The following is a 15,776-nucleotide window of genomic DNA, read 5'->3' on the forward strand; positions in this document are numbered from 1 at the left end:
TATAAATATGTACCTTAAATGTACGTGTAAGTTTCGCTTTTATTAAACAGTCTTGAAGTTAAACGAGTATAAATGTATAAAACTTATAATTAATTTATAATGGTTTGCAGCGCTTCTCCTTATTGCTCTTTTCTGATTGTCGGTTGTTCGTCTTCTGTGCCTGCCATGTTGTAAATAAGGTCGCACTGCTTGAAAATCCATGCTGACAGAGTAAGACATCGCGAAGAGCTAGCCATTTTATACCCTGAGAAACATGGAACACATTCCTTTTGGGTTGATTCAATTTTAATTTAGGTTACGCAACTTAAATTAAAACTTTATATAAATTGGTAAACAAAATTAAATGAGTACATTTTTAATTACACTCCATAAGCATGTATATTTAATAACTAATTAATTTCGTCAGTTTCCAGAAAATACATATTTTGCACAATTTGGCATTGATGCACTGTATAACGCTAGCTGTCACACATTTATGTCACACATTTATGTCATAGCCTAAGTCACGGGTATAGTCTAAATAAAAGGAACTTTTTGCACAATTTAGCATCGATTCATTGTGTATCACTAGCTTGCACACATGTGCGAGTGGTAATCAAATAAGTCACGCGTGTATATAGTCCAAAGCATCACAATGCAATGGGATATGTGTGAAATATTTTAAGTAAGTCCAATTAAAAAAGGCATGGAATGTAATCAAAAGTGAGTATAACACATATCATTGCGGAATGACACACTATAAATGGACAATAAGTTAAATATTAAACTATAGATTTAAAAAACAAGAGTGAAAATAGAGGCGTTAAAATGTCAACTCTAGTGTGGGACTCGAACCAACATATTGTTTAATTTCTGCATACTTCGTTGTCATTGGATACCATAGTAGGCTTATCACCCGTATCGCTGTCCACTACACCACCAGGTCGTTGTGCAAACCACCGCCGTTTTGTTATATTACATTTACTTGCATCAAGGGTTTGCTTTTTTATAATTCTGTTATACCCAGATTGTCAATATAAAGCGCTTTTACTAAATATCTACTATTCTACAGTAGGACCCTAGCTTTTAGACCAAGTTCTTCTGTATGACGGGTGGACTCTGTGTTTCGTGATAGCTGTCATGAAACGTAGGGTCCGGTTAAATGCAGGGTCCAGGGGACCCTGTATATTATATTCAATTATCATGATACAGAGTCCTGGACTCGTTATTTCAGAAACCAGGGGTCCTACGGACCCCTGGTTTCTGAGATAACGGGTCCCGGACTTTCTGTCATGGGGGACCTTCTGGTACATGACACCGGCTTCTCAAAGTAGCAAAATATTCAAATGTCAATACGACCTGGGCAAACGGTTAAACAAACCTGCATTATGTAACAGACAAATAATACGTTCGATTTAACGAATCACACTCACTTCAACCAAAAAAATATTCTGTCAAATACATGGCCCTTTTAATTGGTAAATAGTGTTTAAATATTATTTCATTTTCTCTGAAATTTATTTTTATTTGACATATAATGCATTATCTTACACGTAAAAACACCGCAGATCAAGCTTTTGAAAATCAGCTGAGATTTACTCAAATAAGCAAAAATGATAAACGGATTTAATCAAGACTGAGAACTGATGGTGGTACTGCTAAATGCAAGTCTTAAATTCATACCGGTAGAAACAAATAACATTTAAGTTTGCTATCTGAGAGAGAGAGAGAATATTTCAAATATTATTTGGCGATTCTCTTTAACTCAAAAGTCTTTCGCCTCAAGGCAGGTCGACTCAGCATAAATGTGGCCATAGATATTTTCAAATATGGAGTGCAGCAGTTTATGATAGGGAGAAGAGGGTGTTTCCTGAAATTCGAGAACCAATTCTAAGAGAAATTATTTTTTGAAGTTATATACATTTTGAAGATAACGTTCTAAACTAAGTCTCGTCTTTGGAGTCAAATAACGCGGAGAAGGAGCCACAATCATAACATCATAACATCCTATGTTGTACGTAGAGAAAAAAGCACTAGCAAATTATAATCACGAAGTCAAGAAAATATACTCACTGGATCCTTGTAAAGCACGCGAGGAAGATGGAGATAGTTGCTAGGTACGAGCTCCTGGACTCGAATGATCACCAATGAATGTGTCAGCCTTATATCACACCTACTGCAAAAGGAATCAACGATATTGCTTTGTCAATCACAAAAATGAAAAACATACTGGTAATTACCAATCACTTCAAAGTCTCACTTCATCGAAGTGGAAGTGATGGGGTCTTTTTGATCTCTGTGTGCTATCCTTAACGGCTCAGACACTCAATAAAGCTTTATCTTTATCGAAGCAGCTGCTAATTTCTTGAATAATCAGACACAATATCTAGACATTCTTACATAATTTTTGTTATTTCATCCTTACGTGTACATGTGGAGCTGTATTGAGAAAATAAGAAAACGTATAGGAAACTCTAGTCATTGTAATATATGTACAGCAGTATATAGATGTGAAATCAATATTTGGCTTGCCTTCTGTGACGAGAAAAAAATATACGGGTAAGCAGTGAATAAGCACTCTAAAGTTGTTCATCAAAGAAAGTTATCCTTTTGAAAATAATACAGAAAAAATGGCTAGTTACAAAGCCCTTCAATGTTCGACATTAAAGGATATTTTTCTTTTGAATTTTTATTTGATGATACAAACTTTGTAAAAGTAAACCCATGACATCCCCATACGCCATACGGCAGAAGGGCAAAATTAAATTAAATGTTGGGAACTCTCAACACGATGTTCTTCACTGCACCCTAAAACATTCATATCTTTGATAAAAGGAACATCAAACTGTAGAAATAGAATAGACATACCTTTGGTGATATCTTATTTCAAAACCCATGCGATGGTGAATATCGGTTTACCTTCACCGTCCTGTCAGCATTAATCATAACGTTAAATGGAACTCGTCACCTCTGTCAGGACAACATGGCGCTGATCGAGTTTCATTCGTACAGTATTGAACTTCTGGTGCCGTCGTCATTGTGCAAGAGGGATTCTTAATTGTCCATTTATTGTTAAATTATGTTGTGTTTGGAGAAACTTTAGTATAGAAACATAATTTTTCCTAATGATGCTATTTTAAACTGATCAATTTGAACATAATATAACTGAAAGCAAACCTGTACAGCTTTTTACGTGCAAGGTGTTGTGATACAGGCTTACAGCACTATCAGCTTCTGAATCTCCCTTTGAACATCCGTCAAATCCCAGGCAGTGAGGGCCGTAGTCATCCCCCACTCCCCAGAAAGGGCGGTTTCCCCACAATTTTTTTTGGTAGAAATATTTTAGATCTGTCAGGAGTCTATTCTAGACGATGATGTAAACACGTATATCCTCCATAATACAATGCGGGGATCTTTATAAAGGATGCTACTCGCGGTAGGTGTCTACTTACTTTAGTGACATTATACCAGTTTACTTAATTAAGTTAATTGTTGCTGATGCAAAATCCCTGATCACGTCATTGAATATATATATGCCTGTTTTCTAAATTGCGTTATAGGGAATGGAAAAATCAATGTTTGAGCTTAGAACACCCCAACAAGCTAATCCTGGTTTTCCTTCAGCTACTGCAGTCCTACATGTAGATGTGCCCCATGATTTTTATAAATACCGATGAGGAGTGATGGAGACCAAGGAATTCGGCTTGATAGACCATCGAGATCGTTGGGATAACCCCTTGCATCTTCAAGGGGAACCCGGCGACCACTCTATTGCTTGTTTTAACTGAGGCATGAGCCAACCTCTCCAAACAAGACGGAGCTCATAATCTGAACCCCGAAGCCAAATACGATACTCCTGTTGGACTTTTATTGGTAGATAACGAATTTTGTTGGGGATGATATGTGAGCATTATTATTATAAAGTTGTTATAGACAATCATAATAATCAGCAATGATGTTCGGGCATAATTTACATAAGCAAACCGTAAATTGCATTGTTATTACACCCGGTTAATTGCTGTGACGTGCATGTCCGTTATTTTGTAGACGTCATGGTATAGAAAACCTTGTACTTTGTGGGAAAATTGAAGGAAGAAGAAGAGGAAGGCAAAGGACATACATCATATATTGACAGCCTTTATGCCCCCCTCTGCCCCCCTCCAAATGTCTACTGTTAATACAGAGTAAACTGGAGGAACATGATCATCGAAGCCTACACCATGCCTGACACTTGATGAAGAAAGATAGGCAAAGTTACATTGTAGATTTATCTTTGAATTACTTACATATAGATGGCGGCCTCGACGTTCTCTAATCTTGGTCTCAAAAGCAAACATAACTAGAGGATCAGAGAGGCGATACCGCCTCCGGGAATTGTACCACCAGCTGGAGTAAGCGCATTCGTATAAAAAAGCAAAAATAAGGAAACCACCTCTAGTGTTGTGCTTGACAGGATCTACAAAATGTTTTCTAGAGTTCCAAATATTTTTCATTAAAAATTACAATTTAAAACAAAATCATGGGGAAGAGTAAAGTTTACATCCAAATTTTTCAAGTTCAATAGTAACTTTGGCATATTTTTGCTAGTTTTGGAGATATAACAGATAGGAAGGTTGTAATTTTCAGCTCGCGATGAAAAGGTCTAAGGTCAATTATAAGGTAATGGTTAAATTGTCAGTATATGACTTCCTATTCAAGTTCAATAGTAACTATGGGCCTATCTGTGCCAGTTCTTGGGAAATAAGGGACTAAAATGTTCAAAACTTCAGTTCATGGTGAAAAGTAGGTCAATTTCAAAGTCACAGTATGCATCGTTTAGGCCATTATGACAGTCTTCAAGTGATTAAAGAGCCGATTGTGCTAGGTGGGAATGTACGACTGTTTGTCTTTTGAACTGTTGGTTTTGTATTGTGACTTTTGGCTCATTCTTAAGTGCACTGAATGATGTAACGTTTCCTTCAAGGTATTTTTTTATTACCTAAGACTTTGGTGCTGTAACAAGTTTGTGAGCAAAAATGACGGCGTAAATTGGATGAGGACTGACTTATAAGCAGTAATTTCAAATCAAGCGACGGGCTTCTAATGCTTTTCTTTTAAAACTACCCAAAGTTTTCATTCCCTACCAAAATTTGAATAAAAACATCAACACAAATGCAATGCAATTCCGTTTAATTAAAGAATGGGCGTTTCTCTTATCTCACTTTCAATCTTAAAATCGAAACAAATGTCAATCCAGTCCTCTTCTCTCTCAGCCCTTTCATCTTGTCTCAGTGTCAATTAACCCTGTGGTTCCTGACCATATCTGAAAACAAAACAAATCTTAATATATATTTCAAGAGAGGAAGGATCAAGCCAAGTTGAAAATGGCAAGCCCAATTCATTTTGCAAAACAATTACTTAAAATTAAAAACGATTTTGAATCTATGAAGAAATGCTAAGTTGTTTTAAAACACTGATTTTTCTTTTTCCCTTTGGAAAGGAGAGGGTGGGCATCCCTTTAGCAACTGTAGCAAAAGTAATCAAATTTGACAGGCAAAATGGAAGTGGCATGTAATACGTTTTTACAAAATGTGTTTATGTTTAATTCATATCTGCATGAAAACATGTCATGAAATCATTGCGCATAGTTCTAGCTTGATAACATTGGCAATCTGTTGAATATGAAACATACCTCCCAAACAAATAGATCGGCGCCATGATTTATAAACAAAAGCCTGACTCCTAGATAGTGTACTCAACAACCTGTGCATTTTACGTTGCAATCAGGAAATAATCATGCATACACGTTCTAAAATCATTCACCCATAATGCCAACGATATTGTTACGCTAAATATACGCCGCTTAAATGAAGCCATGTAGTAATGTTTACTCCTTACCTGTCTGCATCAACATCTTTATTTCTGTGAGCATCTTCCACTGATCTTTTATTAGTGCAGTCACATTTAGCAAGCCACCCAACAGTGCCGTTATTGAGGATCTTGCTAAAATGTTAAGATATACATAATTAATCATTTGAATTTTAGCAATTAAAAAATAGAGGATACAAATACACAGTTTATGATGCGTTCGTAATGAATGACAGAAAGAGGTACCCAAAGACAATGAAAATATTTCAGGTTTATCTTTATAAAACCTTAGCATTCGAGTCAGTTTGAATACTGTAACAAGACGTGTATGGACGTCACAGTGGTACCAATTCTACAAAAGCTATATTAATACATTATGCATACACGTATTACTGCACTGTGTCATTAATCTAAACAAAAGATTATTCAATATAAAATATTTGGGTAAAGTGAGATGGAAATACACCAATCTTCATAAACCAAATTTAAAACAAACAGGCAAATACCTGTAGCTGCCGAGTTTATAACCACAGTCCTTTCGGCATCCATCTTTGCAAGCACAGCCGAATATATTGCATGACCCGTATCCACAGTACGGAGTTTTCTAAAATTCAGTGTATGTATTCAAAAGACAAATTCAAATCCCAACATCCTCAAAATCATAGCTTTCTTTCGTTATTTTGAATTCTCTGCTAAAAAAAATCCCGATATTACTATGACCTACCAACTGTCTTTTGTAATAAATTGTTATATTTATTTGGGGGGGGGGGGGGGGGGCTTGGAACATACATGTAGTTTACTATCATTTCACAATATTTTCATTTATGATGATTTACATGGCGTTTTTGAGAAATGTGAATATTATGTATCCTGTCACAAACCTGCTATTAATCAAAATAAGTTGAGGGGATTCAGACGGAGAGGAGGGAAACAACTTTTTATTTTTTTTCCTCGAAATAACAATAGGGAGAAATAAGTCAAATTAAAGTCATTTCCTTCTTGTGCAACTTTGGCCACTTTATATTTTTCTGTATCATTAATAATAAATAATTATATCTTACTTTTGTGCAATCCTTACAGAATGCTGAGCGTGATAACGAATAACAGCAATCTGCTTGGGTTTCCCTCAGAACACTGCCTGTCAAAATGACTGCAATCAGTAGGACACCAAGATAACCGGCCATTTTCTGAATTTCTGAAGAAAGTTATCAAATATTAATGCTGAAAAGAAATCAATAATACATAGAACATAATACGGAACTGTGAAAAATGATATCTCGCAAGTTTTTTGAGTTCTTCTTGTTGTTGGTGAAATGCAAATTGCAATGTCATTTTTTCTTGAGAACTGCTTCACAGTCAGGCCAGAATGTGGGTGAAATTTTATGGAAAATGACTACAATGCCAAAACAGTATGTTATGTAAGGAAAAGCTTGGAATGTCTGCTAAAGCAAGCCATATGAGCGTCTTTTTTGATAACTGCTTCAGAGGCGGATCCAATCTACCTAATTCACTGCCAAACCCCTGTGCATGTTGCTAAATTTTTGAAACTACTTTTCAAATTGGAACTCGTATCCTTACGTAATCCTACCGTAAATATATGGTTGAATAAAGTCTGTTAAATATGAAATTTTAACCTTTTTCCCGCTTACGCTGAAAAGTGTCTGTTAACTTATAAAATTATACAATTATACAATTAACTTCCTATATACATTTCTACCTTTTCGTATTTTCTCGAAAACGTGATAGGATCTGTTATTTTACCAAAGAATTAGACATGTTCATCTTAAACCCCTGGCACCGGCTTCTCAGGTAGCAAAGTATTTTACGGCAATACGACCTGGGCAAACGTCTTCCGGATAAAAAAAACTGCATTATATAACAGACTAGTAATACGTTCGATTTAACGAATCACGCTCGATCACTTCAACCATAAAATATGATGATAAATACATCACCCTTCTAATTGGTATAGTGTTTAAATATTATTTCATTATCTCTAAAATTTTTTTGTTATATAATGCATTATCTTACATGTAAAAACACCGCGGATCAAGCTTTTGAAAATCAGCTGAGACGTACTACTCAATAAGCAAAAATAACAAACGGATAAATCCAAGACTGTGAACGCCCTGCTAAATGCAAGTCTAAATTTTATACCGGTAGAAACAAATGACTTTTAGTTTGGTATCTGAAAGAGAGAATATTTCGAATTTTATTTGGCGATTCTCTTTAACTCAAAAGTCTTTCGCCTCAAAGCAGACTGACTAAGCATAAATCTGGCCAAAGATATTTCCATATATGCAGTGTAGCAATTTATCGTACAGAGAAGATGTTGTTTCCGGAGATTCGAGCCGTCTTCGGAGTCAAATACCGCGGAGAAGGAGCCACAAACATAACATTATAACATCCTATGTTGTCTGTAAAGAAAAGAAAAGCACTAACAAATTTTAATCACAAAGTAAAGAAAATATACTCACTGGATTCCTGTAAGGCAAACGAGTAAACTGGAGGCACTTGCTGGGCACGAGCTTCTCGACTCGAATGATCACCAATGAATGTCGCAGCCTTATATCACACCTACTGCAAAAGAAATCAACGATATTGCTTTGTCAATTGAAAAACTGAAAAACATACTGGTAATTACCAATTACTTCAAAGTTTCACTTCAGCGAAGTGGAAGTGATGGGGTCTTTTTGATCTCTGTGTGCTATACTTAATGCTTCAGACACTCATTAAAGCTACCTTTATCGAGGCAGCTGCTAATTTCTCAATTAATACAGCACAATATCTTAACTTTCTTACATAACTTTTGTTATTTCACCCTTTTGTTATTTCATCCCTAAACGCGTGTACATGTGGAGCTGTATTTCGGAAATGAGAAAAACGTATAAGTAACTCTAGTCATTGTAATATACGTGAAGCAGTATATAAATATGAAAGCAATATTTGGTTTGCTTTCTGTGATGAGAAAAAATATACTGGTAAGCAGTGTATAAGCACTCTAAAGTTGTTCATCAAAGAAAGTTATCCTTTTGAAAATAATACAGAAAAAATGGCTAGTTACAAAGCCCATCAAAGTTCGACATTAAAGGATATTTTTCTTTTGAATTTTTATTTGATGATACAAACTTTGTAAAAGTAAACCAATGACATCCCCATACGCCATACGGCAGAAGGGCAAAATTAAATTAAATGTTGAGAAATTCTCAACACGATGTTCTTCACTGTACCCTAAAACATTCATATCTTTGATACAAGGAACATCAAACTGTAGAAATAGAATAGACATACCTTTGGTGATATCTTATTTCAAAACCCATGCGATGGTGAATATCGGTTTACCTTCACCGTCCTGTCAGCATTAATCATAACGTTAAATGGAACTCGTCACCTCTGTCAGGACAACATGGCGCTGATCGAGTTTCATTCGTACAGTATTGAACTTCTGGTGCCGTCGTCATTGTGCAAGAGGGATTCTTAATTGTCCATTTATTGTTAAATTATGTTGTGTTTGGAGAAACTTTAGTATAGAAACATAATTTTTCCTAATGATGCTATTTTAAACTGATCAATTTGAACATAATATAACTGAAAGCAAACCTGTACAGCTTTTTACGCGCAAGGTGTTGTGATACAGGCTTACAGCACTATCAGCTTCTGAATCTCCCTTTGAACATCCGTCAAATCCCAGGCAGGGAGGGCCGTAGTCATCCCCCACTCCCCAGAAAGGGCGGTTTCCCCACAATTTTTTTGGGTAGAAATATTCACTTTTATCTGTCAGGAGTCTATTCTAGACGATGATGTAAACATGTATATCCTCCATAATACAATGCGGGGATATTTATGAAGGATGTCACTCGCGGTAGGTGTCTACTTACTTTAGCGACATTATACCAGTTTACTTAATTAAGTTAATTGTTGCTGATGCAAAATCCCTGATCACGTCATTGAATATATATATGCCTGTTTTCTAAATTGCGTTATAGGGAATGGAAAAAGCAATGTTTGAGCTTAGAACACCCCAACAAGCTAATCCTGGTTTTCCTTCAGCTACTGCAGTCCTAGATGTGCCCCATGATTTTTATAAATACCGATGATGAGTGATGGAGACCAAGGAATTCGGCTTGATAGACCATCGAGATCGTTGGGATAACCCCTTGCATCTTCAAGGGGAACCCGGCGACCACTCTATTGCTTGTTTTAACTGAGGCATGAGCCAACCTCCCCAAACAATACGGAACTCATAATCTGAACCCCGAAGCCCAATACGATATTCCTGTTGGACTTTTATTGGTAGATAACGAATTTTGTTGGGGATGATATGTGAGCAGTATTATTATAAAGTTGTTATAGACAATCATAATAATCAGCAATGATGTTCGGGCATGATTTACATAAGCAAACCGTAAATTGCATTGATATTACACCCGGTTAATTGCTGTGACGTGCATGTCCGTTATTTTGTAGACGTCATGGTATAGAAAAACTTGTACTTTGTGGGAAAACTAAAGGAAGAAGAAGAGGAAGGCAAAGGACATACATCATATATTGACAGCCTTTATGCCCCCCTCTGCCCCCCCTCCAAATGTCTACTGTTAATACAGAGTAAACTGGAGGAACATGATCATCGATGCCTACACCAGGCCTGACACTTGAAGAAGAAAGATAGGCAAAGTTACATTGTAGATTTATCTTTGAATTACTTACATATACATGTAGATGGCGGCCTCGACGTTCTCTAATCTTAGTCTCAAAAGCAAACATAACTAGAGGATCAGAGAGGCGATACCGCCTCCGGGAATTGTACCACCAGCTGGAGTAAGCGCATTCGTATAAAAAAGCAAAAAAAAGGAAACCACCTCTAGTGTTGTGCTTGACAAGATCTACAAAATGTTTTCTAGAGTTCCATATATTTTTCATTAAAAATTACAATTTAAAACAAAATCATGGGGAAGAGTAAAGTTTACATCCAAATTTTTCAAGTTCAATAGTAACTTTGGCATATTTTTGCTAGTTTTGGAGATATAACAGATAGGAAGGTTGTAATTTTCAGCTCGCGATGAAAAGGTCTAAGGTCAATTATAAGGTAATGGTTAAATTGTCAGTATATGACTTCCTATTCAAGTTCAATAGTAACTATGGGCCTATATGTGCCAGTTCTTGGGAAATAAGGGACTAAAATGTTCAAAACTTCAGTTCATGGTGAAAAGTAGGTCAATTTCAAGGTCACAGTATGCATCGTTTAGGCCATTATGACAGTCTTCAAGTGATTAAAGAGCCGATTGTGCTAGGTGGGAATGTACGACTGTTTGTCTTTTGAACTGTTGGTTTTGTATTGTGACTTTTGGCTCATTCTTAAGTGCAGTGAAGGTATTTTTTATTACCTAAGACTTTGGTGCTGTAACAAGTTTGTGAGCAAAAATGACGGCGTAAATTGGATGAGGACTGACTTATAAGCAGTAATTTCAAATCAAGCGACGGGCTTCTAATGCTTTTCTTTTAAAACTACCCAAAGTTTTCATTCCCTACCAAAATTGGAATAAAAACATCAACACAAATGCAATGCAATTCCGTTTACTTAAAGAATGGGCGTTTCTCTTATCTCACTTTCAATCTTAAAATCGAAACAAATGTCAATCCAGTCCTCTTCTATCTCAGCCCTTTCATCTTGTCTCAGTGTCAATTAACCCTGTGGTTCCTGACCATATCTGAAAACAAAACAAAGCGTAATATATATTTCAAGAGAGGAAGGATCAAGCCAAGTTGAAAATGGCAAGCCCAATTCATTTTGCAAAACAATTACTTAAAATTAAAAACGATTTTGAATCTATGAAGAAATGCTAAGTTGTTTTAAAACACTGATTTTTCTTTTTCCCTTTGGAAAGGAGAGGGTGGGCATCCCTTTAGCAACTGTAGCAAAAGTAATCAAATTTGACAGGCAAAATGGAAGTGGCATGTAATACGTTTTTCAAAATGTGTTTATGTTTAATTCATATCTGCATGAAAACATGTCATGAAATCATTGCGCATAATTCTAGCTTGATAACATTGACAATCTGTTGAATATGAAACATACCCCCCAAACAAATAAATCGGCGCCATGATTTATAAACAAAAGCCTGACTCCTAGATAGTGTACTCAACAACCTGTGCATTTTACGTTGCAATCAGGAAATAATCATGCATACACGTTCTAAAATCATTCACCCATAATGCCAACGATATTGTTACGCTAAATATACGCCGCTTAAATGAAGTCATGTAGCCATGTTTTCTCCTTACCCGTCTGCATCAACATCTTTATTTCTGTGAGCATCTTCCACGGATCTTTTATTAGTGCAGTCACATTTAGCAAGCCACCCCACAGTGCCGTTATTGAGGATCTTGCTAAAATGTTAAGATATACATAATTAATTATTTGAATTTTAGCAATTAAAAAATAGAGGATACAAATGCACAGTTTATGATGCGTTCGTAATGAATGGCAGAAAGAGTTTCCCAAGGACAATGAAAATATTTCAGGTTTATCTTTATAAAACCTTAGCATTCGAGTCAGTTTGAATACTGTAACAAGACGTGTATGGACGTCACAGTGGTGCCAATTCTACAAAAGCTATATTAATACATTATGCATACACGTATTACTGTACTGTGTCATTAATCTAAACAAAAGATTATTCAATATAAAATATTTGGGTAAAGTGAGATGGAAATACACCAATCTTCATAAACCAAATTTAAAACAAGCAGGCAAATACCTGTAGCTGCCGAGTTTATAACCACAGTCCTTTCGGCATCCATCTTTGCAAGCACAGCCGAATATATTGCATGACCCGTATCCACAGTACGGAGTTTTCTAAAATGCAGTGTATGTATTCAAAAGACAAATTCAAATCCCAACATCCTCAAAATCATAGCTTTCTTTTATTATTTTGAATTCTCTGCTAAAAAAATCCCGATATTACTATGACCTACCAACTGTCTTTTGTAATAAATTGTTATATTTATTTAGGGGGGGGGGGGCTTGTACATGTAGTTTACTATCATTTCACAATATTTTCATTTATGATGATTTACATGGCGTTTTTGAGAAATGTGAATATTATGTATCCTGTCACAAATTAATCAAAATAAGTTGAGGGGATTCAGACGAAGAGGAAGGAAACAACTTTTTATTTTTTTTCCTCGAAATAACAATAGGGAGAAATAAGTCAAATTAAAGTCATTTCCTTCTTGTGCAACTTTGACCACTTTATATTTTTCTGTATCATTAATAATAAATAATTATATCTTACTTTTGTGCAATCCTTACAGAATGCTGAGCGTGATAACGAATAACAGCAATCTGCTTGGGTTTCCCTCAGAACACTGCCTGTCAAAATGACTGCAATCAGTAGGACACCAAGATAACCGGCCATCTTCTGACTTCCTGAAGAAAGTTAAGTATTAATGCTGAAAAGAAATCAATAATAAATAGAACATAACACGGAACTGTGAAAAATGATATCTCGCAAGCTTTTGAGTTCTTCTTGTTGTTGTTGAAATGCAAATTGCAATGTCATTTTTTCTTGAGAACTGCTTCACAGTCAGGCCAGAATGTGGGTGAAATTTTATGGAAAATGACTACAATGCCAAACACAGTATGTTATGTAAGGAAAAGCTTGGAATGTCTGCTAAAGCAAGCCATATGAGCGTCTTTTTTTGATAACTGCTTCAGAGGCGGATCCAATCTACCTAATTCACTGCCAAACCCCTGTGCATGTTGCTAAATTTTTGAAACTACTTTGCAAATTGGAACTCGTATCCTTACGTAATCCTACCGTAAATATATGGTTGAATTAAGTCTGTTAAATATGGAATTTTAACCTTTTTCCCCGCTTACGCTGAAAAGTGTCTGTTAACTTATAAAATTATACAATTATACAATTAACTTCCTATATACATTTCTACCTTTTCGTATTTTCTCGAAAACGTGATAGGATCTGTTATTTTACCAAAGAATTAGACATGTTCATCTTAAACCCCTGGCACCGGCTTCTCAGGTAGCAATGTATTTTACGGCAATACGAGCTGGGCAAACGTCTTCCGGATAAAAAAAAACTGCATTATATAACAGACTAGTAATACGTTCGATTTAAAGAATCACGCTCGATCACTTCAACCATAAAATATGCTGTTAAATACATCACCATTCTAATTGGTATAGTGTTTAAATATTATTTCATTATCTCTAAAATTTTTTTTTTATATAATGCACTATCTTACATGTAAAAACACCGCGGATCAAGCTTTTGAAAATCAGCTGAGACGTACTACTCAATAAGCAAAAATAACAAACGGATAATTCCAAGACTGTGAACGCCCTAGATGGTTGTACTGCTAAATGCAAGTCTAAATTTTATACCGGTAGAAACAAATGCCTTTTAGTTTGGTATCTGAGAGAGAGAGAATATTTCGAATTTTATTTGGCGATTCTCTTTAACTCAAAAGTCCTTCGCCTCAAAGCAGATTGACTAAGCATAAATCTGGCCATAGATATTTCCATATATGCAGTGTAGCAATTTATCGTACAGAGAAGAGGTTGTTTCCGGAGATTCGAGCCGTCTTCGGAGTCAAATACCGCGGAGAAGGAGCCACAATCATAAAATCATAACATCCTATGTTGTCTGTAAAGAAAAGAAAAGCACTAGCAAATTTTAATCACAAAGTAAAGAAAATATACTCACTGGATTCCTGTAAGGCAAACGAGTAAACTGGAGGCACTTGCTGGGCACGAGCTTCTCGACTCGAATGATCACCAATGAATGTCGCAGCCTTATATCACACCTACTGCAAAATAAATCAACGATATTGCTTTGTCAATTGAAAAACTGAAAAACATACTGGTAATTACCAATTACGTCAAAGTTTCACTTCAGCGAAGTGGAAGTGATGGGGTCTTTTTGATCTCTGTGTGCTATCCTTAACGGCTCAGACACTCATTAAACTATCTTTATCGAAGCAGCTGCTAATTTCTTGAATAATACGACACAATATCTAGACTTTCTTACATAATTTTTGTTATTTCATCCCTAAACGCGTGTACATGTGGAGCTGTATTGAGAAAATAAGAAAACGTATAAGAAACTCTAGTCATTGTAATATATGTACAGCAGTATATAGATGTGAAATCAATATTTGGCTTGCCTTCTGTGACGAGAAAAAAATATACGGGTAAGCAGTGAATAAGCACTCTAAAGTTGTTCATCAAAGAAAGTTTTCCATTTGAAAATAATACAGGAAACACAGGTAGTTACAAAACCCATCAAAGTTCGACATTAAAGGATATTTTTCTTTTGAATATTTATTTGATGATACAAACTTTGTAAAAGTAAGCCCATGTCAGCCCATACGCCATACCGCAGAAGGGCAAAATAAAATTAAATGTTGAGAACTCTCAACACGATTTTCTTCAATGCACCCTAAAACATTCATATCTTTGATAAAAGGAACGTCAAACTGTAGAAATAGAATATACATATACCTTTGGTGATATCTTATTGCAAAACCCATGCGATGGTGAATATCGGTATACCTTCACCGCCCTGTCAGCATTTTAATTAAAATCATAAGGTCCAATGAAACTCGTCACCTCTGTCAGTTCAACATGGCGGTGATCGAGTATCATTCGCACAGTATTGGACATCTGGTGTCGTCGTCATTGTGCAAGTGGGATTCTTAATTGTCCATTTATTGTTAAATTATGTTGTGTTTGGAGAAACATTAGTATAGAAACATAATTTTTCATAATGATGCTATTTTAAACTGATCAATTTGAACATAATATAACTGATACAAACCTGGACAGCTTTTTACGCGCAAGGTGTTGTGATACAGGCTTACAGCACTATCAGCTTCTTCTGAATCTCCCTTTGTACATCCGTCAAATCCCAGGCAGGGAGGACCGTAGT

At 35.8% G+C, this 15,776-nt stretch overlaps 2 protein-coding genes across 3 annotated transcripts; both read right to left on the reverse strand.

The window, feature by feature from the left end:
* Positions 1–5,133: 5,133 nt before the first annotated feature.
* On the reverse strand, positions 5,134–8,580 carry LOC106180166 (uncharacterized). The gene is made up of 5 exons (XM_087012175.1): positions 8,304–8,580; positions 6,888–7,021; positions 6,333–6,430; positions 5,857–5,961; positions 5,134–5,281 (listed from the first exon to the last, which is right to left on the reverse strand). Exons 2-5 carry the CDS (start codon positions 7,008–7,010, stop codon positions 5,257–5,259), a joined length of 351 nt encoding a protein of 116 aa, XP_086868301.1. The 5' UTR covers positions 7,011–7,021; positions 8,304–8,580; the 3' UTR covers positions 5,134–5,256.
* A 2,826-nt stretch (positions 8,581–11,406) lies between these two features.
* Positions 11,407–14,650, reverse strand: LOC106180165 (uncharacterized). Of its 2 annotated transcripts, none has more exons than XM_087012035.1 (5): positions 14,553–14,650; positions 13,122–13,255; positions 12,585–12,682; positions 12,109–12,213; positions 11,407–11,534 (listed from the first exon to the last, which is right to left on the reverse strand). In XM_087012035.1, exons 2-5 carry the CDS (start codon positions 13,242–13,244, stop codon positions 11,510–11,512), a joined length of 351 nt encoding a protein of 116 aa, XP_086868161.1. In that variant the 5' UTR covers positions 13,245–13,255; positions 14,553–14,650; the 3' UTR covers positions 11,407–11,509. The 2 variants fall into 2 exon arrangements, with proteins under 2 accessions (XP_086868161.1, XP_086868162.1); XM_087012036.1 differs by having other exon boundaries at positions 13,122–13,278.
* Positions 14,651–15,776: the final 1,126 nt, after the last annotated feature.

The sequence above is a fragment of the Lingula anatina genome, chromosome 4 (genome assembly GCF_051362555.1).
Source record: "Lingula anatina isolate TDL-2025a chromosome 4, LinAna3.0, whole genome shotgun sequence".
Taxonomy (NCBI): Eukaryota; Metazoa; Brachiopoda; class Lingulata; order Lingulida; family Lingulidae; genus Lingula; species Lingula anatina.

Coding starts and splice junctions, on each gene's coding strand:
- LOC106180166 (XM_087012175.1), bottom strand. CDS start 7,010: ATGGCCGGTTATCTTGGTGTCCTACTGATTGCAGTCATTTTGACAGGC. Junction 5,962..6,332: donor TATAAACTCGGCAGCTACAG/GTATTTGCCTGT, acceptor TTAACATTTTAG/CAAGATCCTCAATAACGGCA. Junction 5,282..5,856: donor AAAGATGTTGATGCAGACAG/GTAAGGAGTAAA, acceptor TTTTGTTTTCAG/ATATGGTCAGGAACCACAGG.
- LOC106180165 (XM_087012035.1), bottom strand. CDS start 13,244: ATGGCCGGTTATCTTGGTGTCCTACTGATTGCAGTCATTTTGACAGGC. Junction 12,683..13,121: donor TCTGTAAGGATTGCACAAAA/GTAAGATATAAT, acceptor ACTGCATTTTAG/AAAACTCCGTACTGTGGATA. Junction 11,535..12,108: donor AAAGATGTTGATGCAGACGG/GTAAGGAGAAAA, acceptor TTTTGTTTTCAG/ATATGGTCAGGAACCACAGG.